Here is a 25,594-nt window from a genome sequence, read left to right on the forward strand (position 1 = left end):
GATTTAGGAAATGACCCTTTATCCCTTATTGCCATTTGCCTTTTTTACTGCACAGATACTTGTTGTTAAATAATGTCTAGTCTAACCTCTGTGAGTTGCTCCTTTGTAAGAATTGTAAACATTATGTGCTTATTCCTGGGAAGTAGGAAAAGGGCATCATTCATCTAGGGATTGGTGCAGAGGACTGATTATGGCCTGTAAGTAACCACAGATGGCAGAAGGAAAAGGAAGTGGGAGGGGTCAGTTTCTGGGACCCTCGCAAGCAAGGGAAAAAGTATAACTCTGTGGGCAAATTACCGTGAAGAAGTTGTACATGAAGTGTATTTGGTGAGAAAGTCACAGATCCAGAAAGGTAAAAGGAAATATAAAAAGAATAGGAGAGAGAAGATGAAGATGCTGCAGGGTTCCATTGGCTCTATCCCAGCATTCCCTTTCTGGGTCCTTCATCTTCCAGCCTCTGTAATCTTGGCAGTTCTCTACCTCCACATTCAGAGAAGATTTCTCGCTCCTAGAACCTGGGCCACAGAGGCTGGAAACAGCATCTGGATAGTTAGGACTCCTTCTGATATGTTGAAATGAGATTATGACAATAGAAGAAATTGTTTTAGCAACATAACATAGAAAAAAATGAATTTTGCCATTCTAATTGTGAACAGCCAATTTTGTTATGTCCAATATATGGTACAATGGACCCTAAATGCTTCTGTGGGAAACATCCACACTTAGTAGCAAACTTCCAATTCATGAACAGTTGTCTTAAATATGATATATGTGTAAATGGTAGAAGACCTATATAGTGTATTAAACTAAAAGAGATATTTAGAAAACAGGTTATCAGAAGATTTACAATTCTAATAAGACAAAGTTTGTTACTTAAAACATTTACTTCATAAAGTTTGTTTAAACCAGTGGCATAACGTGAAGAAAGTAAATTGTTGGCATCTTTTCTTTATTTTTCAAAGGGTCGCTGTGATTTTTTGAAATCTGCAAATTTTTCACCCATTATTTCAGGACCAGTTTGCTTCAGATGCATTGGCCTCAGACAACATTCCGTTGTGATTCTACTATTTCTCAGTCTCAGAAAATTGAGAATGATTAAACGTAAAAAGAATCGGTGAAACATTCATGTATAAATCACTGTCATTTTTTGTGACAAAACAAAATCTGAAAAGTATGAATCACAAAACAGAACAAGAACAAAGTGAAATCTTGTATGCTTCATTTCTGCCATCTGAACGATAGCTCTCTACTATGATGGCCTTCAAAATTTTGAACAAATTACCTATTCTTATAACTAGGAGTTAATCTCAGAATTTATACTTCTCCTATAAATAACATATGTATCCCTGGAATGCTGCACATTCATCGAAATCAGGCACTACAGATAAAAAATTGACTTTGGACAGACCACTGAAAATATATGTATCGTTGTGCACTAAAGACCACTGACAGAAACAAAATTTAGCAACAGAGACCCTAACCTGCAGCCTAGCCTGCTTTAGGAGATATTAAAAAGTGCATGAAATTGATGGAGAGAAAATGCTTGATCATGGGCTCTAATAGCAGTAAGAAAGAGAGAATTGGACTCTGAGCCCAGAAAAAAGTGAAATTGGCCAATAGCTGAGCACTGTTTGAAGCTGGGCCTGAACTTCTCTGGGGAGGGAATCCCCGTGTAAGCATTTACTTTTTTATTATCTTAAAATAGTATTAAAATCTCCTGCCTTTACAGCAGTTGAGGTGAGAGCTTTTCCTTTTCTCATAAAGTTATAATTTAACTCTCAGTAATCCAGCCATTCTTGCCTAAGAAAAATTCCATATGAACCAACATAACTTTCATGTTTTACTAACAACATTCCCCTTTTTACCAATCCGGCTTCAGTTAATTTGTACTGTAGGAAGAACAGAGTATACAGGTGTATAATACTCTTTCTTCCCTCTGTATATAGGGAGAGAAGAGTAGATCAAATACGTCTGTGACATTACCATATGATTTAAGCCTTTGCGATTTCTAATAATTTTGATTCCTGGGTGGATGGAGGCCAAAACGATGGAATAATTTTCCAAAACTTTAAACTTGTATTAATCCAAAATGTATCAGTGTAGACGATCACCCAGTTACATTTGAAACCTTTCACTTGGATTGATATCTTTTTATCTCATGTTGCAGGAGGAATTCTAGCTCCAATATATTTTGGGGCTCTGATTGATAAAACATGTATGAGGTGGTCCACCACCAGCTGTGGAGCACGAGGGGCTTGTAGGATATATAATTCCGTATTTTTTGGGTAAGTTGTCATAAACACATTTCATTAATAGATTTTTTTCTATGTTAATGTCTAAGATACAACATTTTTAGTGTGATCATAATAATGACAGCTACCATTTAGTGAACCATTACTTTGTATTCACTATTGTATCAAGCATTCTGGTATCTCATTTTAATACTCATAGAAACTGTAGGAAATGTATATATTTCTCCTTTTTCCTTAAATATGAAGAAAACAAGATTCAAGAATAATGAGCAACTTGTCCAAAATTGCACAAGTAAAAGAAATACAGCTAGGATTTGTACTTGAATCTCTTTTGATTACAAAGCTCTCTCCCACTGGCTTCTCCAGGAAGACACAGAATGACCAGCTGCAGCTCTGGTTATATGGTAACTGAGGGAAAAAAATGGAAAAAAAAGTTTCAACACTCTTCTATTCATAGGCAGAAGTATCCTGCAAGTGACATTAAAATAACTAGATTATCTGGAAGAAAAAAAAAAGCTGCTGCAATTGTACCTTACCTCTTATAGAAACATTAATGTGTAATTTATGTACTGACCCAATATATAAATTTGATTCCTGAAACTGTATTAGAACTACTCATAGTAGAGTTTCTTTTAATTATCTAGAAAGAATAAATGTGTTTGTAAGTATGACCCAAATGCTTCAACGTATAATAGAAAAATAATGGTGAAAGGACTTACATTGCTTTGTATATATACCCAATAATAGGATTGATGGGTTGAATGGTAATTCTGTTTTATGTTCTTTGAGAAATCGTCAGACTGCTTTCTACAATGACAGAACTAATTTATATTCCCACCAGCAGTGTATAAGCATCCCCTTTTCTCCACTACGTCTTCAGTATATTTTTTTTTGACCCCTTAAAAACAGCCATTCTGACTGGTGTGGGATGGTATCTGATTGTAGTTTTGGTTTGTAATTCTCTAATAATCAGTGATGTTGAAACCTAAGTGAACTAATGCATGAAGAGAAAACCAAATATCGTGGCCAGGCACAGTGGCTCACACCTGTAATCCCAGCTCTTTGGGAGGCCGAGGGTGGGCGGATCACGAGGTCAGGAGATCCAGACCATCCTGGCTAACACGGTGAAACCCCGTCTCTACTAAAAAATACAAAAAATTAGCTGGGCGTGGTGGTGGGTGCCTGTAGTCCCAGCTACTCAGGAGGCTGAGGCAGGAGAATGACATGAACCCGGGAAGTGGAGCTTGCAGTGAGCTGAGGTCGCGCCACTGCACTCCCGCCTGGGCGACAGAGCGAGACTCCGTCTCAAAAAAAGAAAAAAAAGAAAACCAAATATCGCATGTTGTCCCTTGTAAGTGGGAGCTAAACATTAAGTACATATGGACCCAAAGTAGGGAACAATAGACACTGGAGCCTACTTGTGGATGGAGAGTGACAGGAGGGTGAAGAAACAAAACTACCTGTAAGTGACTATGCTTATTTAAAAAAGAAGAAAGAACAAGAACAGATAATAAAATATTTTAAAATCTGCATCACACAATGTATTTTAAGCAAAGTTCAACAGCAGGGGTAAATTAGAAGAGTTTGTAATTCAGACACAGACACAGCCAAATGTCCTATGTATATAAGGATCTCTTAAAAATCTACAAAAACAGGCTGGGTGCAGTGGCTCACAACTGTAAGCCTAGCACTTGGGGAGGCTGAGGCAGGCAGATCACTTGAGACCAGGAGTTTGAGACCAGCCTGACTAACATGGTGAAACCTTATCTCTAGTAAAAATACAAAAAAAATTAGCCGGGCATTCTGGTACATGCCTGTAATCCTAGTTATTTGGGAGGCTGAGGTAGGACAATTGCTTGAACCCGGGAGGTGGAGGTGGCAGTGAGCTGAGATCACCAACTGCACACTCCAGCCTGGGCAACAGAGCAGGCAGGACTCCATCTCAAAAAAAAAAAAAAATCAATGCAAACATCAAATGCTAGCAATAATGGAAAACAACAGGAACTTCCTTTCATTGCTGGAGGTCATGTAAAATGGTACTGGAGTGTTGGAAGACAGAGTGAAATTTTCTTACAAAGCAAATAGAGTTATTGTATGATTAAGCAATCATACTCCCAGATATTTACATAAATTAGTTGGAGACATGTCCACACAAAAACCTGTACCCGAATATAAAAAAGTGGAAGCATTGAAGATGTCCTTCAGTAAGTAAATGGATAACTAAACTGTTACATTCATATAGTGGAATATTAGTAATCAATGTATTAGTCTATTCTCACACTGCTATGAAGAGCTTCCTGAGACTGGGTAATTCATGAAGAAAAAAGGTTTAATTAACTCACAGTTCCACAGGCTTAACAAGAAGCATGACTGGGAGGCCTCAGAAAACTCACAATCATGGCAGAAGCCTAAAAGGAAGCAAGGCATGTCTTCTCCTAGTGACAGGAAAGAGTGAGGGAGAGAGCAAAGGGGGAAGTGCCACACACTTCTAAACCATCAGACCTCATGAGAACTCACTCACTGTCTTGAGAACAGAAAGCGAGAAATCCACCCACAAGATCCAGTCACCTCACACCAGGTTCCTTCTCCAATTCAACATGAAATTTGGGCAGAGACACAAACCCAAACCATACCATTCAACCCCTGGTCGTTCCCAAATCTCATGTTCTCACATTGCAAAATACAGTTATCCTTCTCAACAATCCCTGTGTCTTAACCCATTTCAGCATTAACTCAAAAGCCGACAGTCCAAAGTCTCTTCTGAGACAAGGTCCCTTCCACCTATGAGTCTATTAAATTTTAAAAAGTTAGTTACTTCCGGCCAGGTATGGTGGCTCACACCTGTAATCCCAGCACTTTGGGAGGCCAAGACGGGTGGATCACAAGGTCAGGAGATTTAGACGATCCTGGTTAACACGGTGAAAGCCCATCTCTACTAAAAATACCAAAAAATTAGCCTGGCATGGTAGTGGGCACCTGTAGTCCCAGCTACTCGGGAGGCTGAAGCAGGAGAATGGCATGAAACCAGCAGGTGAAGCTTGCAGTGAGCTGAGATCACGCCAGTGCAGTCCAGTCTGGGCTACAGAACAAGACTCTGTCTAAAAAAAAAAAAATTTAGTTACTTCCAAGATATAATGGGGGTACAGGCATTTGGTAAATACTCTTATTCCAAATGGGAGAAATTGGCCAAAACAAAGGGGTTACAAGCCCCATGCAAGTTCAAAACCCAACAGGGCAGTCATTAAATCTTAAAGATCCAAAATGATCTCCTTTGACTCCATGTTGCACATCTAGGGCACACTGATGCAAGAGATTTGTGCCCCAGGCTTTGGGCAGCTCCACTCCTGTGGCCCTGCAGGTACAGTCCCCATGGCTGCTTTCACTGTCTGGTGCTGAGTGCCTGCAGCTTTTCCAGGCACACAGTGCAAGCTGTTGGTGGATCTACCATTCTGGAGTCTGGGGGACAGTGACCCTTTTCTCATAGCTCCACTAGGTAGTGCCTCAGTGGGGACTCTGTGTGGGAGGTCCAACCCCAAATTTTCTCTCTGTACTGCCTTAATATAAGTTCTTCAAGAATGTTCCACCCCTGCAGCAGACTCCCGCCTGGACATTCAGGCATTTTTTTTTTTTTTTTTTTTTTTGAGGCAGTGTCTTGCTCTGATGCCCAGACTAGAGTGCAGTGGCAAGATCTCAGCTTACTGTAACCACCACTTCCCAGGTTCAAGCAATTACTGTGCCTCCTGAATAGCTGAGACCACAGGCATGCACTACCACACCTGACTAATTTTCATGTTTTTAGTAGAGATGGGGTCTCACCACGTTGGCCAGGCTGGTCATCCAGGCATTTTGATACATACTCTGAAATCTAGGAATAGGTTCCCAAACCTCAACTCTTGCTTTCTACATACTCATAAGCCCAACACCATGTGAAAGGCACAAAAACTTGGGGCTTGCATCCTCTGAAGTCATGGCCCAAGCTGTATCTTGACTCCTCTTAGCCATGGCTGGAGCTGTAGTCAGTGGGAAATAAGGTGCCATCTCCCAAGGTTGCACGCCTGACCTACAAAACCATTTAACCCTCCTAGGCCTCCAGACTGGTGATGGGAGGGGCCTCCGTGAAGATGTCTAAAATGTTCTGTAGATATTTTCCCCACTGTCTTGGCTATTAACATTTGGATCCTCTTTACATATGCAAATTCCTAGAGCAGGCTTGATTTTATCCTCAGAAAATGAGGGGTTTTTTTTCCTACCACTTTTATGCTCTGCTTCTCTTTTAAATATAAGTTCCAGTTTCAGATAATCTCTTTGTTCACGCATATGAGTAAACACTTTTAGAAACAGCCAGGTCACATCTTGAATGCTTTGCTGCTTAGATATTTCTTCCACCAGATACCCTAAATCATCTCTCTCAAGTTGAAAGTTCCACAGATCTCTAGAGCAGGGACAAAATGCCACCAGTCTCTTAGCTAAAGCATGGCAAGAGTGACCTTTACTCCAGTTCCCCATAAGTCCTCATCTCCATCTGAGACAATCCTGAACTTCATTGTCCATATCACTAAGATCATTTTGGTCAAAACCATTCAACAGTCTCTAGGAAGTTCCAATCTTTCCCACATCTTCTGTCTTCTTCTGAGCACTCCTAACTGTTTCAGCCTCTGCTCGTTACTCAGTTCCAAGTTGCCTCCACATTTTCCCGTATCCTTACAGCAATGCCCCACTCCGGGTACCAATATTCTCTATTAGTCTGCCTCAGAAAATTTACACTCATGGTGGAAGGGGGAAGCAAGTCATGTCTTCTCATTACAACAGAGGAGAGAAAAGTGTGCAATGGGAAGGGATGCACACTTCTAAACCATCAGATCTGGTGAGAACTCACTCTCCATCATGAGAAAAGCAAATGGGAAATCCACTCCCATGATTAAATTGCCTCCCACCAGGCCACTTCTCCAATATAACATGGAATTTTGGCAGGGACACAAATCCAAACTACATCAATCAATAAAAAGAAATGAGCTATCAGCCTATAAAAAGCAAAAAATGAAACTTAAACTCATATAGCTAAATAAAAAAAAAAGCTTCAGATTGTATAATTTCAACCGTGTGATCTTGTAGAAAAGGCAAAACAATGGGCAACAAAAATCAGTAGTTTCTTGGGGCTCAGTGTGGAGAAGGCAGGCCTAGCACAAGAGATTTTTGGGGCAGTGAAACTATTCTATATGATATTGTAATACTGGATCATGACATTTTGCATTTGCCAAACCCATAGAACTTTACAACATAAAAAGTGAACTCTAATGTAAAATATGCGTTTAACAATGTATCAATATTTCTTCATCAATTGTAACAAATGTGCTATACTAATACAAGACATTAATGATAGGAGAAACTGTGTACATGTTGGTCAGGGAGATCTCCATACTTTCTATACAGTTTTCTGGTAAAACTAAAATTGCCATAAAATATAAAGACAAAAAATCATGAAACATTTTTCAAAGAAGATGTCACTAGTGGTTATGAAACATAAAAAGATTGCAGTTCTGTTATTATCAATTATGTTATAATTGCAGTTCTGTTATCAATGAATAGGAACATGAACATCATCTTGATAATAAAGGAATTATAATTAAAAATCACCCAGATTGTCAACAATAAAAAATGTTGCTTGAAGACTGTGTTGGCAAAGTATGTAACTTTGAGCCAGCAGCAATACTTCTAGGAATTTATCCTACAGATATCTATACTCCCAAAATACTGAAAACAAAGTAAGAACCAATCAAGAAGATATCAATTAAATTAATAATGTGCATGCAGGCAAATGAATATTCTGAGTTCTTCAAAAAAGGAAAAATCTTTTTACTTACTAATATGGAAGCCAATTCGCAATATATTGATATATTCACAAATATATTATGTGAAAAAAGGAAGCATTACATGAAAAATGTGTGTGTAATATGCAATTATTTATGTAAAGTGGGGAATGTTTCTTAGTTCAGGTTAGATCTCTGGTGAAAACTCCCTAGATCAAATGTACTAGAAGAACTTTCTTCTACTTAACGTGTATGTTCACTGTCTAACATCCCCAACAAGTAATGATCCAGCTTTTTCTGGAATTATAGTAAAGCAGCATTCACCAGCCCACAAACATTCTCTTAAATTTAAAATAATTATAGAAAATCTTTCCCTAAATGCGAGATTTATTTCCTCCCGCCTTCCCTTCCCCCCCCCCCCCCCCCCCCCCCTTCCCTTCCTTCCTTCCTTCCTTCCTTCCTTCCTTCCTTCCTTCCTTCCTTCCTTCCTTCCTTCCTTCCATCCTTTTTTTTTGAGACGGAGCCCCACTCCGTCACCCAGGCTGGAGTGCAGTGGCGAAATCTCAGCTCACTGCAACCTCTGACTCCTGGGTTCAAGCAATTCTCTTGCCTCAGCCTCCTGAGCAGCTGGGATTACAGGCGCCTGCCACCACATGGGCTAATTATTTTGTATCTCTACTAGATGGGGTTTCGCCATGTTGGCCAGGCTGGTCTCAAACTCCTGACCTCGGGTGATCCGTCGACCTCAGCCTCCCAGTGTGCTGGGATTACAGTCATGAGCCACCGTGCCCGACTGGAAGATTTTATTTCTATTTATAAAAGTATGGAAAGAAATAACAAAGCAAAACTTAATAAATTTACTTCAAGAAAATATTTATTTTAATTGAAATCATAATTCATTTTAAGGACAATTGGCAAGATGCTCCCCAGAATCTCCCCAAAGCAATAATCACCAAGTCCAAGCATCAACATAACATTTTGAGATGGCGTTACTTTAGTTATGTTAGTTTCAGTATGAAAAGACCACTAAAACATTGTTTTAAAAGCTGTACTAGTTCTTTTTTCTTCAGTGAAGGTTTAGGTAAAAGTAAAAGGAAATGAAAAGTGAAATTTTAAAAAAGGGCAGTTCATTTGCCAGTTAATACACTGAAAGTTAAATGATTATCTTATTATTCTTTATAGATTTTATTTTTTAGAATAGTTTCAGAATCACAGTAAAACTGAGGAGAAAGCACAGAGATTTCCTATATCTTGCCTGCTCCCATACATGCATAGCCTTCCGCATTATTAATATCTCCCATCAGGATGGTACATTTGTTACAATTGAAACAACAGATTGACACATCTTTATCACTCAGGATCCACAGTTTACACCAGGTTTCACATTTAGCGTTGAACTTTCTATAGGTTTGGATGAATGTAAAATGATACATATCCACCACTCCACTATCATAAAAAGTAGTTTTGCTGCCTTAAAAATCCTCTGTATTCTGCCTGTTCATCCCCCCTTTCCCACTAATCCCTGGATCCCTGGAACCAATAGTCTTTTTACTACTTCCATAATTTTGTCTGTTTCAAATCATATAGTTGGAATTATACATTCTGTAGCCTTTTCAGAGTACCTTCTTTAACTCAGTAATATGCACTTAAGTTTCCTCTAGTTGTTTGTATTGCTTGATAGGTTATTTCTTTTTAGCACTGAACAATAATTGATTGTCTCGATACACCACAGTTTATACATTTGCCTACTGAAGGACATCTTGATTGCTTCCAGGTTTGGGAAATTATAAATAAAAGTTAATAATAAAAGACATTCGTGTGCCCATTTTTGTGTAGATACAGGTTTCAAATTATTTGTGTCAACACCAAAGTGCAATTACTTGATCATACAGTAAAAATAAGTGTAGTTTTATAAGAAACTGTCAGACTGGCTTCAAAAGTGGCTGTATCATTTTACATTTGCACCAACAATGAATGACAGTTTCTGTTGCTCCACTTCCTTATACACATCTAATGTTTCGGGTTCTGGATTTTGGTCATTCTAATAGGTATGTAGTGGCATCTCATTGTTGTTTAAATTTGCATTTCCTTGATGACATAAGATGTGAAGCATCTTCTTATATGCTTGTTTGCCACCTCTATATTTTTGGGGGGAGGTATGTGTTAAAGTCTTTGGCCTACTTGTTAACTGTTTAATTGTTGAATTTCGAGAGTTCCTAATATTTTTGAAAACAGTTATTGAATATGCCTTTTGAAAATATTTTCTCTCAGTCTATGGCCTCTGATTCTCATCTTATCCTTTTGACAGTGTCTCTTACTTTCTCAGAGCAGAATTTTTTTTTGGTTTGTTTTTTGTTTTTGGAAATGGATCTTGCTCTGTTGCCCAAACAGGAGTGCAGTGGCACCTTCTTAGCTCACTGTAGCCTTGAACTCCTGGGTTCAGGCGATCCTCTCACCTTAGCCTCCTATTGATGTAATCTTGTGATTATTTTTCTTAGTTAGTCTATTAATATAATGAATTATATAAATGATTTATGAATGTTAAACTAGTCTTGCAAACTTGAGATATATGCCTGGATAACTGTTCTATTCAGAAGTTTTAAATTTTAATGAAGTCCTCCTTATCAATAAGTTCTTTCATGGATTGTGCTTTTGCTGTTGCATCTGAAAAGCCATAGCCAAATCCTAGGCTGCTTTCTCCTGTGTTACCTCCTAGGAGTTTTATAGTTTTGCATTTTACATTTTAGTTTGTGATTCATTTTGGGTTAATTTTTGTGCAGCCTAAATTCATTATTTTACATGTGGATATCTAGTTGTTTCAGCACCATTTGTTGAAAATACTGTATTTTCTCCATTGTAATGCCTTCATTTTTTTCTGAAGATCCATCGACTGTATTTAAGTGGGTCTATTTCTTGGCTATTTATTCTTTCCACTTACCTATTTGTATTACCAAAGTCACACTGTCTTGGTTGCTGTAGCTTCATAGTAAGTCGAGGTCAGGTAGTATCAGTCCTATTATTTTGTTCTTCTACTTAAGTATTGTCTTGGCTATTTAGCATCTTTTGCCTCTTCACATAAACTTTAGAATTAGTTTGTCAATATCCAAAAAATAACTTATAGAGATTTTGATTGGGGTTGCACTGAATCTGTGTATCAAGTTGGGGCAAACTGACATCTTGACAATATTGAGTCTTCCGATACTGTAAATGAACATGGAATATCACTTCATTTTTAATACTTCTTTGGTTTCTTTCATCAGAGTTTTATAGTTTTCTGCCTATACCCTTTGTATATATTTTGCTAAATTTATACCCAATGTTTCATTTTTGGGAGTGCTAATGTAAATACTAATGTGTTTTTAATTTCAAATTCTACTTGTTTATTGCGGATTTATAGGAAAACTTTTCACTTTGGCATATTAATCTTATATTCTACAACCTTATTATAATGGCTTATTAGTTCCAGTGGTGTTTTCGTCTATTATTTGAGATTTTCTACATATAAATGTGCAAACAAAGGTAGTTTCATTCCTTCCCTTCAATCTGTATACATATCATTCCCTTTTCACTTTTTTTTTTTAATCACATGGACTTTCTGTGTACCATGTTGAAAATCAGTGGTGAAAAGGGACATTCTTGGCTTGTTCCAACATTATCAGGAATGCTCTGAGTTCTTCACCATCAAGTAAAAAATGTGTACAATTTTTGGTGTATTTGTTTTTAATCAGGTTGATAAAATTCTCCTCTATTCCTAATTTAATGAAAGTTTTTGTTCACAAATGGATACTTGATTTTGTCAAATGCATTTTCTGCATCTATTGATGTGATCATGTGATTTTTTTTTCTTCTTTAGCCTGTTAATATAATAAATTATATAATTGATTTTTGAATGTTGAACCAGTCTTGTAAACCTGAAATACATTCCACTTGGCTGTGGTGCCTAATTTGTTAATGCAACATCAAATTCAATTAGCTATTTTTGAGAACTTCTGCACCTATATTTGTGAGATGTATTGCTCTGTAGTTTTCTTTTCTTGTAATGTTTGTGTGCTTTGGGTATTAGGATGATGCTGACCTCATAGGAGACAGGAACTATTCCTGCTGCTTCTATTCCTCTGTAGGAAATTGTAATGAATTGGTATAAATTCTTACTTAAGTGTTTTATAGAATTCACCCATGAACCCATCTTGGTTTGGTGTTTTCTGCTTTAGAAAATTATCATCAATTCATTTCTTTGACAGATGTAGACCTATTCAGATGATCTATTTCTTCTTGTGTGAATTTAGGTAGATTGTATCTTTCAAGGAATTGGTCCATTTCTTTCAGGTTATTAAAATTAGGGACATGGTGTTGTTTGTGATATTACCTTTGGGTCTTTTTAAGGTCAGTGGGGTCTACAGTGATGTTCCATCTTTGATTTCTGGTATTAGTAAATTGTGTCCTCCTTTCTGTCTAAATTAGCCTGGCAAGGGACTCATCAATTTTACTAACTTTTTTCAGAGAAACAGCTTTTGTTTTTGTTGATTTTCTCTCTTCATGTCCCATTTTAAATTTCACTGTGCCCTACTTTTACTATTTATTATCTTCATATTGCTTTGGATTCAATTTGCTCTTCTTTTTCTAGTTTGCTAAGGTAAAAGATTAAATGATTGATTTAAGATATTCTTCATTTATCTCTAAGCCTGCTTTTACTGCATCCATAATATTGGATGTTATAATTTTATTTTCACTTAATTCAAACTATTTTTAAATTTCTCATGAGATTTTGTCTTGACCCACATGTTTCCTAGAAGTGTATTGCTTAATCTTCACAGATTTTGAGACTTTCCAATGATCTTCTTGCTATTGACTTCTAGTTTAATTCCACTGTGGTTTAAGGATAGATATTGCATGATTTTCATTCTTTCAAATTTCTTTTATATTTATTTATTTATTTACTTATTTTTCAGACAGTCTTGCTCTGTTACCAAGGCTGGAGTACAGTGGTACGATCTCGCTCACTGCAACCTCTGCTTCCTGGGTTCAAATGATTCTCATACCTTGGCCTTCTGAGTAGCAGGGATCACAGGTGTGTGCTATCACGCCTGGCTAATTTTTTTCTTTTTTTTTTTTTTTTTTTGTATTTTGTATTTTCTGTTTTAGATGGAGTTTCGCTGTTGTCGCCCAGGCTGGAGTGCGATCTCAGTTCACTGCAACCTCAACCTCCTGGGTTCAAGTGATTCTCCTACCTCAGCCTCCTGAGTAGCTGGGATTACAGGCACGTGCCCCCACACCCAGCTAATTTTTGTATTTTTAGTAGAGATGGGGTTTCACCATGTTGGCCAGGATGGTCTCAATCTCTTGACCTCGTGATCCACCCACCTCAACCTCCCAAAGTGTTGGGATTACAGGTGTGAGTCACTGCACCCAGCCATTTTTTTTTTTTTTTTTTTTTTTTTTTGTATTTTTTAGAGACAGGGTTTCACCATGTTGTTCACCATGTTGATCAGTCTGGTGTCAAATTCTTGACCTCAAGTGACCTGCCTGCCTTGACCTCCCAAAGTGCTGGGATTACAGTCCTGAGTTACCACACCTGGCCTTAAATTTCTTAAGATATCTTTTATAGCCCAGAATGTAGTTTATCTTGGTGAATATTCTATATGAGCCTGGGAAGACTTTGTAGTCTGTTGCTGTTTGATGTAGTAGGTTACATCTGTTATACTGTTGATTGATAGTGTTGTTGAGTTTTCAACTATGTCTGATCAAATTTTGCCCGGTGAATCTGACCTTTTCTGATAGAGGCATGTTGAAGTCTCCAACGTAATTGTGGGTTCATTTACATTAAGTATCCACTTAACATTGTCCATAGATTCTTAGAAACTGATTTTAAGCAAAACAATATACTATGTACCATGGTAACTATTTTTTATACCAGTTATCTAAGGTGAAATTGGCTTCATTATACAATACATAATTTTACTCAAAATTATAATTTCCAAGAACCTGTAGACAACATTAAGTGAAGACTTACTGCATTTCTCTTTGCAGCTCTATCATTTTCTCCTCACATATTTAGACACTCCATTTTTACATGCTTACATGTTAAGTATTGTTCTGTTTTGTAAAAGGATAATAGGATAACTGATTCCTTTGTTATTACGTAAAGACTTTTTTATCCTTCATAAATTTCCTTGCTTTGAAGTCTGCTCTGTTTGAAATTAAAATAGGTACTCCCACTTTCTTTTGATTAATGTTATCAGTGTATATCTTCCTCAGTCTAATTACTTTTAATCTGTATGTCTTCATATTTAAAGTGAGTTTCTTATAGACTACATATAGTTTGGTTCTTGGTTTTAATCCTATAACAATCTTATTACTATCTTTTGAGATGGGATCTCACTCTGCTACCCAGGCTGTAGAGCAGTGGCTTGAACATGGCTCACTGTAGCCTCAACCTCCTGGGCTCAAGAGATCCTTCTGCCTTAGCCTCCCATGTAGCTGGGAACACAGGCATGAACTAACATGCCTGGCTAATTTTTTGATTTTTTTTTTTTTAGAGATGAGCAACTTTGTTCCCCAGTCTGGACTCAAACTCCTGGACTCACTTGATTCTCCCATCTTGGCCCCCCAGAGTGCTGGGATTACAGGCATGAGCCACCATGCCTGGCTTATTTTGGTCTTTTAGTTGGTGTATTTATATCATTAACATTCAAAGTGATTACTGATATAAATTAAAGAATACTGACCATATTTGTTACTGTTTTCTATTTGCTGTCCTTGTTCTTTGATCCTATTTTTGTATTCCACTCTTTGTCTTCCCATTTTGTTTTAATTGAGCATTTTATATAATTCCATTTTCTCTCATTTCTTAACTTATTAGTTGTACTTTTTAAATAAAAATTTCAGTGGTTTTCCTAGCATTTGCAATATATGTTTAAAACTAATCCAAGTTTATATTTTAGTAACACTTTATTAGTTCACAGATTATGAGTACCCTTATAATACCAAAATAACCCTAATTCTTCTTTCCTACCCATTGTATCACTGCTGTCGTTTACTCTACTTATCTGTAAGCAAACATACACATATGAATAAGTATGTATATTATATATAATTAAACATATGGTTTCTATTATTGTTTTGAACAGTTTTCTATTAAATCAATTTAGAATAAAATTTTTTTTATTTAACCTTAACTGATTTCTTCTCTGATGTTCTTCCTTCTTTATGTATATCCAAGTTTCTGACCTATATCCTTTTCCTTCTCTCTAACAAACTTTTTTAACATTTCTTGCAAGGAGGGTATACTGGCAAAACAGTCCCTCAATTTTTGTTTGTGTGATGGTGTCTTGATTTTGACTTAACTTTTGAAAGATAATTTCACATGGTACAGAATTTTTAAGTTGGTGTTTTATTTTTCTTAACAGTTTAAATATTTCACTTCACTCTCTTCTTGCTTGTATGGGTTCTGAAGAGAAGTCTGATGTAATCTTTTCTACTCTGTAAACCAGGTTTGCTTTTCCTTTGTTTCTTTCAGGATGTTTTCTTCATCTCTGATTTTCCAGACTTTGAAAATAATAAACCTATGCATAGTTTTTCTGGCATTTATCCTTCTTGGTGTTTTCTGAGCTTCCTGGATCTGAGGTTTGGTGTCTGACATTAATTCGATAAAAATTCTCCGTACTTATTATTTGAAATATTTCTTTTGTTCCTTTCATTTTCCCCTTCAAGTATTTCTATTATAAACACTTATGTAATCTTTCCAAAGTTCTTGGTTATTCTGTTTTTTTCTTTCGTCTTATTTTTCTTTGTTTTTTTTTTTAATTGAGATAAACTTAGAGAATGTTTCCTCAGCAGTGCTCTGTCTAATAGTAAATCCATCAAGGCATTTATCATTTCTGTTACAGTTTTCTTATCCTTACTGTTTCGTTTTGGTTCTTAGAATTTTTATCTCTTTACTTACATTGCTAATCTTTCTTACATGCTGTCTACATTATCCATTAGATTGTTTAACAAATTAATAATAGTTGTTTTAAATTTCCATCCCTGATATTCCTTGATATATCTGGATCTGGTTTTAAGTCTTATTCTTTCCAGACTATGTTTATTGCCTTTTAGTATGTAACTTGCAAATTTTTCTTGACAGCTGCACAAAATGTATTGGGTAAAAGGAATTGCTGTATATAAGCCTTTATTAATGGGGTGTAAGGTGCTGAAGAAAAAGTAACATTCTATAGTTCTATGATAATGTCTCAATCTTTTAGTGAGCCTGTATCTCTGGACTGTGAACTTGAAACATGCTTCTCAGTTTCTGTCTCCCACTCCTTAGGTAGAATGAGATGGCTTGAGAGGGCTGGAGTTACATATTTTCCTCCCTCCCAAAGGAAGGCTAGAGACAGCTGGGGTTTAGTTTCTGTAGCTTCATTTTTTTTAAAATAATAGAAAAATATTTTATGCCCCAATGAAAAGAATAAATAGAATTTTTCTCTGAATATTTGTATGTGTAACTTGTTTTTCTTTCTTTTAAGGTATGCATACAGGAGAGAAAAAATGTAAGATGTTTTACACATTTAAAATAATAATCTACTCTCTTTTTTCTCTTTTCACAGAAGGGTCTACTTGGGCTTATCTACGGCTTTAAGATTCTCAGCACTTGTTTTATATATTGTATTCATTTTTGTTATGAAGAAAAAATTTCAAGGAAAGGATACCAAGGCATCGGACAATGAAAGAAAAGTAATGGATGAAGCAAACTTAGAATTCTTAAATAACGGTGAACATTTTGTACCTTCTGCTGGAGCAGACAGTAAAACATGTAATTTGGACATGCAAGACAATGCTGCTGCCAAATAACATTGTATTGATTCATTAAGATGTTATTTTTGAGGTGTTCCTGGTCTTTTCACTGACAATTCCAACATTCTTTACTTGCAGTGGACCAATGGAAAAGCCTATGAATTTAAATAAACTATAAAAAATGGGAGTTCCCATGGTTAGGATATAGCTATGCCTTTATGGTTAAGCTTAGAATATATGATCCATAAAAATTTAAAGTGAGAGGCATGGTTAGTATGTAATACAATAAAAAGTAATTGTTTTGTAGTTGTAACTGCTAATAAAACCAGTGACTAGAATATAAGGGAGGTAAAAGGGAGAAGATAGAATAATAGCCTAAATAAAGAGAAAAGCCTGATGCCTAAAAAAAGAAAGAAAGAAAGAAAGAAACACTTTAGATGTATTACTTTGGCCAAAATCTAGCCTGGATTTATGCTATAATGATATATATTTTTCATATTAAGTTGTATATTTTTCAGAAATTACAAATATTATTAATTTAAAATTTGAATTTGTGTTTGACTAACAACCTCGATGGATCTTCTTCCAACCTCCCCTTAAAATCCTGCAGGAGAATTGTGAGACAATATATTATAATACGTGTTAAGTTTCTACTGGACCCATGGAAGCAGATAAGAAAAACTGACTTTAACTTGAGAAAGCAAAACCTATTGATAAGATGTGCCTTCATTGCATCTGTCTGTTCTCTGGAAGAAGCAAAATCTGTGTTACTCTCTTGCATACTTGTTTGTTTATTTGTTGTGAATAAAAAGATATCTTCCACATCTCCAAAGCTGGACAAGAAATAGAGAAAATGAGATCAAATATTTAAATATTGCATTTTCTAGTAGTGAGGCAGAATATTTCTTGGCCTCTTCACTGGACTTGCAATGGAGGTGCCCTGTTTATTTGGTCTGCCACGCTCAATGCTTTGTGGAAGGGAGCATGTGAGTGACCAAGTGCAGGACCATGCGGGTCATTCTGGTCATTGACGCAGAAGCAAGCTCTGTGAGGTTCCCGTGGCCAGACCAGGTGCAAGCGAGTGAATGCTGGACCTGGCCAACCACTCCAGGCACCAAAACAGGAGTGAGTTCCATGCAGGGCTGGCAGCCACACAAGGTGCAAGGGTGCTCATGATCCTGAAGCCCCGGAGGGATTGTTACGGTGCTCCTTTAGTTCCACCGTCTACAGTCTGACAGATGGCGGCATGTTTGCAGCTCAGTTGGCCCCTTGTCTCTTTACCTGGGATGGCTACCCTCTGCCAGTAAGGGCAAAAGCCAGTGTGACAGCCTTTTCTGGGTACCTGCATTTAGTGGAGGCCCTTATCTGCTGTCCAAGAAGAATGAGGTCACATTGATAGTTGAAAGGTGGTGAAGGTGGAGAATTTTAATGAGTAATGAAAAAGACTCTCAGTGGAGAAGGGAGCTGGAGAGGGGATGGGGAGGGCAGGTTGTCTTCCTCGAAGTCCTGCTGTCTCTTCCTCTAATTCAGGCTGTCTTCCCCACTCCACCAACTGAGTCTGGGGTCTTTGTAGGCACAGGATGGGGAGTGTGTGCTGATTGGTTTCTGAGTATGCAGAAAAGGTTACAGTGAAGGCACCACTCAAAGGTGGGCATGACAGTATAGAAAACCAATTAGGAAAGGGTAGTTATATCTAAAATAGGTGAAGGGTGGGGACCAATCAGAGGAAAGCATGCCAAATAAGAAGACAACTTCTCAATCTAGTTTAAAGATTTCACTTGTAGCCTGGCTTTTGGACTTTAAACTGTCTTCAGCTTGGAGGTAGGGTTTCACTGGGAGCCTGCCTCTATCTGCCTAGGCATTTGGCTGTCTCCTGTCACTATCAGGAGCACCATCTCTACCTAGTGAATGCTAGAGGTTGTAGTTTATAATTCTCAATTGGTTAAAAGATATTTTGTATCAAATCAACTGTAAAAATACATTTTAAAAGAAATATATTTATAGACCTACTTTAGAGATTCCAAATTCAAACATGTGTGATTAGCTTGGATATCTTTAAAACATTCCACATGATGCTAGTATTCCTTTGATAGACCACCATCGTACAGGAGAAGGTATAACTGAAGGTAGCAAAGTCACACAAAATTATTACTAGAATATGGGAACTGGCCTGGAAGATATATATATATATATATCTTTATACCTGTTCTCAGCCTGTAATCCTGAAAAAAATTAATCACACAAACAGAAATTTGGGGAATCCCACATACATGCTAGGTTTGTAGGTATCATATAATAAATCTAACAAATCGTCATATAGCAAATAACATACACACACATATAATCATACATATTTATTGAATACAATGTGATGTTTCAATACATGTATACATTGTGTAATAATCAAATCATGGTTATTAGCATATCCATCACCTTACACATTTATCATTTCTTAATTGTGAGTACATTCAAAATCCTCTCTTCTAGCTTTTTGAAATATACAATGCGTTATTGTTAGCTATAGTCACCTTACTGTGAAGTAAGTACCAGCAACTTATTCTTCCTATCTAACTGTAACATTGTACTCATTGACCAACTCCTCCCCATCTTCCCCTTCCCTGTTTTTCCTGTCTTTGGTAACCACAATTTTACTCTTAATATCTATGAGATCAATTTGTTTAGATTCTTCACATGAATGACATCATGCAGTATGTTTCTTTTTGTGCCTGACTTATTTCCCTTAACAGGCTCCAGGCTCAACAATTTTTCTGTAAATGGCAGAATTTCATCCTTTTTTTGTGGCAGAATGGTAGTCCGTTTTGTATATATGCCACATTTTCTTTATCCATTTCTCTGTTGATGGCATTCAGGTTGATTCCATGCCTTGGCTAAAATGAACAGTGCAATTAACATGGGAGTGCAAAATGACTCTTCAGCATACTTATTTCATTTTCTGTGACTATATGCCCAATAGTGGGATTACTGGATCATATGTTGTATCTATTATTAATTTTTTTACGAATATCCATGCTGTTTTTTATAATGGCTGTAGTAATTTCCATTCCCAACAGTGTATAAGACTTTTCCTTTTCCACAGTATTGCCAGCATTTCTTCTTTTCTTTCTTTTTTGTTTTTTTGTTTGTTTGTTTTTGGTCTTTTTGATGACACCTTTTCTAACTGGGGTGAGGTGATATCTCATTTTGGTTTTTATTTGCATTTCCCTGATTGTTAGTGACTTTCAGCATTTTTTTCATATAACTGTTGTCCATTTCTATGTCTTTCTTGGAGAAATATCTATTCAGGTCTTTTGTCCATTTTTAAATTACATTATTTTTCTATTGAATTGTTTGAATTCCTTATAAATTCTTGATAATAACCTCTTGTCAGATGTATGTTTTGCAAATATTTTCTCTCATTCTGTATGTATTCTCCTTAGTCTGTTGTTCCCTTTTCTATACAGAATATTTTTAATTTGATGTAATTACTGTTTTTTTGCTATTGTTGCCTGAGTTTTTGAGACCTTGTCTAGTAAATCCTTGCCCAGACTGAAGTTATGTAGCATTTCTCCTTGTATTATTCTAGTAGTTTCATAGTTTTAGGCTTTACGTTTAAATCTTTAATCTATTTTGAATTGAATTTTGTATATGGTGAGAAATAGAGGTCTAGTTTTATTCTATTGTATGCAGATATTCAGTTTTTTTCAGCATCATTTGTTGAAGAGAGTGACCTTTCCTCAATTTGTGTTCTTGGCATCGTTTTCAAATCAATTGGTTGTAAATGCACGAATTTATTTCTGGCATTTCTGTTTTGTTCCATTGGTCTTTTTGTCTTTTCTGTATTTTTAGCCAATACAATGCAGTTTTGGTTACAATAGCTTTGTAGTATATTTTTAAGCCAAGTTGTATGATGTCTCTGGCTTTGTCTGTTTGCTCAGAATTACTTTAGTTATTCAGTCTTTTGTGAATGTCCAGTAATGTATTGAATAGGACTGGTAAATGTGGGGAATTTTATCTTGTTCCAGATCTTAGAGGAAAAGCTTTCAACTATTCCTCATTCAGCATTGTACTGCCTATGGATTTGTCATATATGGGCTTTGTTATGTTGAGGTATGTTCCTTCTATACCTAATCATTGAGAGCTTTTGTTATGAAGAGGGAATGAATTTTGTCAAATGGATCTGCATCTATTAAAATGATCATATAATTTTTGTCTGACTCTATTGATGTGATGTATCATGTTTATTGATTTACATATGTTGAAATATGCTTGCATCCCTGGGATGAACCCCACTTGATTTTTAAAATATGTTGTTAAATTTGATTTGTTGACATTTTTTTCATCTAAGTTCATCAAGGGTATTGGCCTGAAATATTTTCGTTGCTGTTGTGTCTTTCTCTGGTTTTGGAATCAGTGTGATGATGGCTTCACATAATAGATTTGAAAGAGTTCCCTCCTTTTCAATTTATTGAAATAGTTTGTGAAGAATTGAATTCATTCTTTTAAAGATATTTTGCAGAATTTAGCCGTGAAGTCGTCATGTCTTGGACTTTCCTTTAATGAAAGACCTTTTATTACTGCTTAAAATCTCATTACTCATTATTTGTTGGTTCACATTTTCTATTTCTTCTTAATTCAGTCAGTAGATTTTTAAAATTATTTTTATTTCAATAGATTTCAGGGTACAGGCAGCTTTTGGTTACATGGATAAATTCTTTAGTGGTAATTTCTGAGATTTTTGTTTACCTGTCACCTAAGGAGTGTACACTGTATGCAATATCCTTCACCACTCTCCCAACCTTGACCCAGCCTTGGTAGGTTTTTGTGTTCAGGAACTGATCCATTTCTTCTGGATTTTTCATATTGTTGGCATATCATTAATTGTGCATAGTAATTTCTTATGAACTTTTGTATTTTGGTTGCATCAGTTGTAATGCCTCCTTTTTAATTCCTGATTTTATTTATTTGATGCTTCTCTCTTTTTTTCTTGGTTAGTCTTGCTAAAGATTTGCCAATTTTGTTTATGTTTTTATAAAATTAGCTCTGCATTTCATTGATTTTCTGTGTTGCTTTTAGGTCTCTACTGTACTCTGATCTTATTATTTTCTGTCTAATGTGAGTTTATTTTATTCTTGCTTTTCTATCTTTGAGATCCATCATTTGGTGGTTCATTTGAGAGCTTTTTTTGATGTAGACATCAATTGCTATAAACCTCCTTCTAAGGACCACTTTTGCTGTATTTCATAAATTTTAGTATGTTGTGTTTTCATGTTAATTTGTCTTGAGAAATTTTTTTTTTTTTTTTGAGCTGGAATTTCACTCTTGTTGCCCAGGCTGGAGTGCAATGGTTCAATCTCAGCTCACTGCAATCTCCGCCTCCTGGGTTCAAGTGATTCTCCCACCTCAGACTCCCGAGTAGCTGGGATTACAGGCATGTGCCACCACACCAGGCTAATTTTGTATTTTTATAGAGACGGGGTTTCTCCATGTTGTTCAGGCTAGTCTTGAACTCCTGACCTCAGGTGATCCGCCTGCACTGGCCTCCCAAAGTGCTGGGATTACAGGCATGAGCCACTGCATCCAGCTGTCTTTAGAAATTTTTAAAATTTCTCTTTCAATTTCTTCATTGGCTTACAGGTTGTTTAGAAGCATGTTGTTTAATTTCCATGTACTTGCAGCATTTCAGAGCTCCTCCTGCTGTTGATTTCTAGTTTTTTCCATTATGGTGAAAAATGGTACTTGATATGATCTTAATTTTGTTATATTTTTAAAGACTTTTTTTGTAAACCAACATATGGTCTATCCTGGAAAACATACCATGTGCAGTGTAGAAGAATGTGTATTCTGCAGCTGTTGGATAGAATGTTCTGTAAATGTCTGTTAAGTCCATTTCATCTAGAGTGCAATTTAAATCTGATTTTTTTTTCTTGGTTTTCTGTAAATAATCTGTCCACTGCAGGAAGCAGGGTGTTGAAATCTCCTACTATTATTGTATTACTATGTATCTCTCCCTGTAAATCTATTAATGTTTCCTTTATGTATTTCGATGCTTTGATGTTGGGTGCATATGTATTCATGATTGCTATATAGTCTTGTTGTATTGACCCTTTTATCATTATGTAATGGCCTTGTCTCTTTATATATGTTTTAACTTGAAATTTATGTTTATCTGAGAGAGTATAGCTACTGTTGTTTTGGTTTGGTTTTTATAGGTATGGAGTATCTTTTTCCATTCATTCACTCTCAGTCTATGCATATCTGTATAGATGAAGTTAGTCTCTTATTGGCAACGTATAGTTGAGTCCTGTTATTTTATCCATTCATTCAACTTTATATCTTTTAACTGGAGAATTGAGTCTATATACAATCAGTGTGATTCTTAAAAGAAGGAACTTACTACTGCCATTTTGCTGCTCTTTTTTGAGCTGTAGTTTTGTATCTTTTAAAAAATATCTTCCTATCCTCCCTTTCTCCTTATCCTTCCTTGTCTAGTATCCTCTGTTTTACTCTTTACTTCTATGAGATCAACTTGTTTAAGCTTCCACATATGAGTGAAAACACATAGTGTAAAATATTCTGCTCCTGGCTTATTTCATTTATCATAATGTTGTCCAATTTTATTCATGTTGCTGCAAATGACAAGATTTAATTCTTTTTTATAGCTAAATAGTATTCTATGTATCTCTCTAAACATAGAGATATATGTCTGTCTATCTATCTATCTATCTATCATCTATCTCACGTTTTCTTTATCCATTTATTTGTTGTTGAACACTGAGATTAATACTATATTTTGGCTCCTGTGAATAGGGATGAGATAAACATCTGGGTGCAGATATATTTTTATTTAGTGATTTTATTTCCTTTGGATAAATTCTCAGTAGTGCGATTGCTAGATTGTAAGGTATTTCCGTTGTAGTTTACTGAGGAACCTCTATACTCTTCCCTTTGTGGCCATACTAGTTTACATTACCACCAACTGTCTGTAAGAATTCTCTATACTCTTCATCCTTGTAAGCATTTATAGTTTGTCTTTTTGTATGATAACCATTCTAACTGGGGTGAGAGGATACCTCATTGTGGTTTTTATTTGCATATCTCTTTTAATTAGTTATATTGACAATTTTTTCATGTATTTGTTAGCCAGTTGTATGTCTTCTTTTGAGCAATGTCTGTTCAGACTATTTGCCCATTCTTTTAAAAATTAAATTGCTGATCTTTTTGCTGTTGAGCTGTTTGAGTTCCTTGTATATTCTGAATATTAATCTTCTGTTGAATGAGTGGCTTGGAAATACTTTCTCACATTCTGTAGACTGGCTCTTCACCCTGTTAATTATTTCTATTGCTATACAGAAGTGTTTTAGTTTGTTACAATCACATTTATTCATTTTTACTTTTGTTGCTTGTGCTCTTAAAGTCTTACTCATAAAATCTTTTTGCAGACCAATGTGCTGAAATATTTTCCCTATAATTTCTTAGAGTAGTTTTATTGTTTCTGTTATAACATTTAGATCTTTGATCCATTTTGAGTTTTTTAATAGCATAAGAAGTGGGACCCTTTTTTCATTATTCTGCATATGTATATTCAGTTTTTTCAACACAATTATTGAACAGGCTGTCCTTGCCCCAGTGAGAGTTTTTAATATCTTTTTCAAAAAACAGTTGGCTATACATATGTGGATTAATTTCTGGGTTTTCTATTCTGTTCAACTGGTCTGTGTGTCTGTTTTTATGCTAGTATCATGCTGTTTTGGTTACTGTAGCTTTGTAGTATATTGTGACCTCTGGTAGTGTAATGCATCTAGCTTTGCTCTTTTTGGTAAGAACTGCTTTGGTGATTTGAGGGCTTTTCGGTTCTGTAGAAATTTTCTAATATTTTCTATTTCTGTGAAGAGTGTCATTGGTATTTTGATATGAATTGCATGAATCTGTGGATTGATTTGGATAGTAGTGTCATTTAAACAATATTGATTCTTCTGATTCATAAACATAGGATTTATTTCTACATATTTGTATCATCTTCAATATTTTTCATCAGCATTTTGTGTATTTCCTTGGAGAAGATTTTACCTCCTTGGCAAAATTTATTCCTAGTTCTTTTTTTGGAGCTCTTGTAAATAGGTTTGTCCTTCTGATTTTTTTCAGCTAGTTCATTGCTTATTTATAGAAACACTACTGATTTTTGTATATTAATTTTGCATCCAGCATCTTTATTGAAATCGTTTACCATTTCTAATTTTTTTTGTAAGTCTCTAGATTTTCCTATATGTAAGATCAGATCATCTGCAAAAATGGACAATTTGACTTTCTCCTTTCCAATTTAAACGCCCTTCTTTATTTCTCTTTCTTATTTACCCTGGCTAGAAATTCAGAAATATGTTGATTAAGAATGGTGAGAGTAGATAAACTTGTTTTGTTTCTTAGGGCAAAAGCGTTCTGGTTTTCCCCATTCAGAAAATAGTTAGATGTGTTTGTTTCTCTTTTTTTATTTTTTTATTTATTATTATTATTATACATTAAGTTCTAAGGTACATGTGCATAACGTGCAGGTTTGTTACATATGTATGCTTGTGCCATGTTGCTGTGCTGCACCCATCAACTCGTCAGCACCCATCAACTCGTCATTTACATCAGGTATAACTCCCAATGCAATCCCTCCCCCCTCCTCCCTCCCCACGATAGGCCCCGGTGTGTGATGTTCCCCTTCCTGAGTCCAAGTGATCTCATTGTTCAGTTCCCACCTATAAGTGAGAACATGCGGTG

At 36.0% G+C, this 25,594-nt stretch overlaps 1 protein-coding gene across 1 annotated transcript in view; it reads left to right on the forward strand.

Annotated features, from left to right (window-relative positions):
• The window catches only part of SLCO1B3 (solute carrier organic anion transporter family member 1B3), a 109,999-nt gene extending 92,333 nt beyond the window's left edge, over positions 1-17,666 (forward strand). Inside the window, exons 14-15 of the mRNA XM_003906088.4 lie at positions 2,168-2,285; positions 16,648-17,666. Of these exons, the coding sequence (XP_003906137.3) occupies positions 2,168-2,285; positions 16,648-16,891 (362 nt within the window). The 3' untranslated portion in view covers positions 16,892-17,666. The remainder of the gene's footprint in view (positions 1-2,167; positions 2,286-16,647) is intronic.
• Positions 17,667-25,594: the final 7,928 nt, after the last annotated feature.

Source organism: Papio anubis, chromosome 9 (assembly GCF_008728515.1).
Source record: "Papio anubis isolate 15944 chromosome 9, Panubis1.0, whole genome shotgun sequence".
NCBI classification, from domain to species: domain Eukaryota; kingdom Metazoa; phylum Chordata; class Mammalia; order Primates; family Cercopithecidae; genus Papio; species Papio anubis.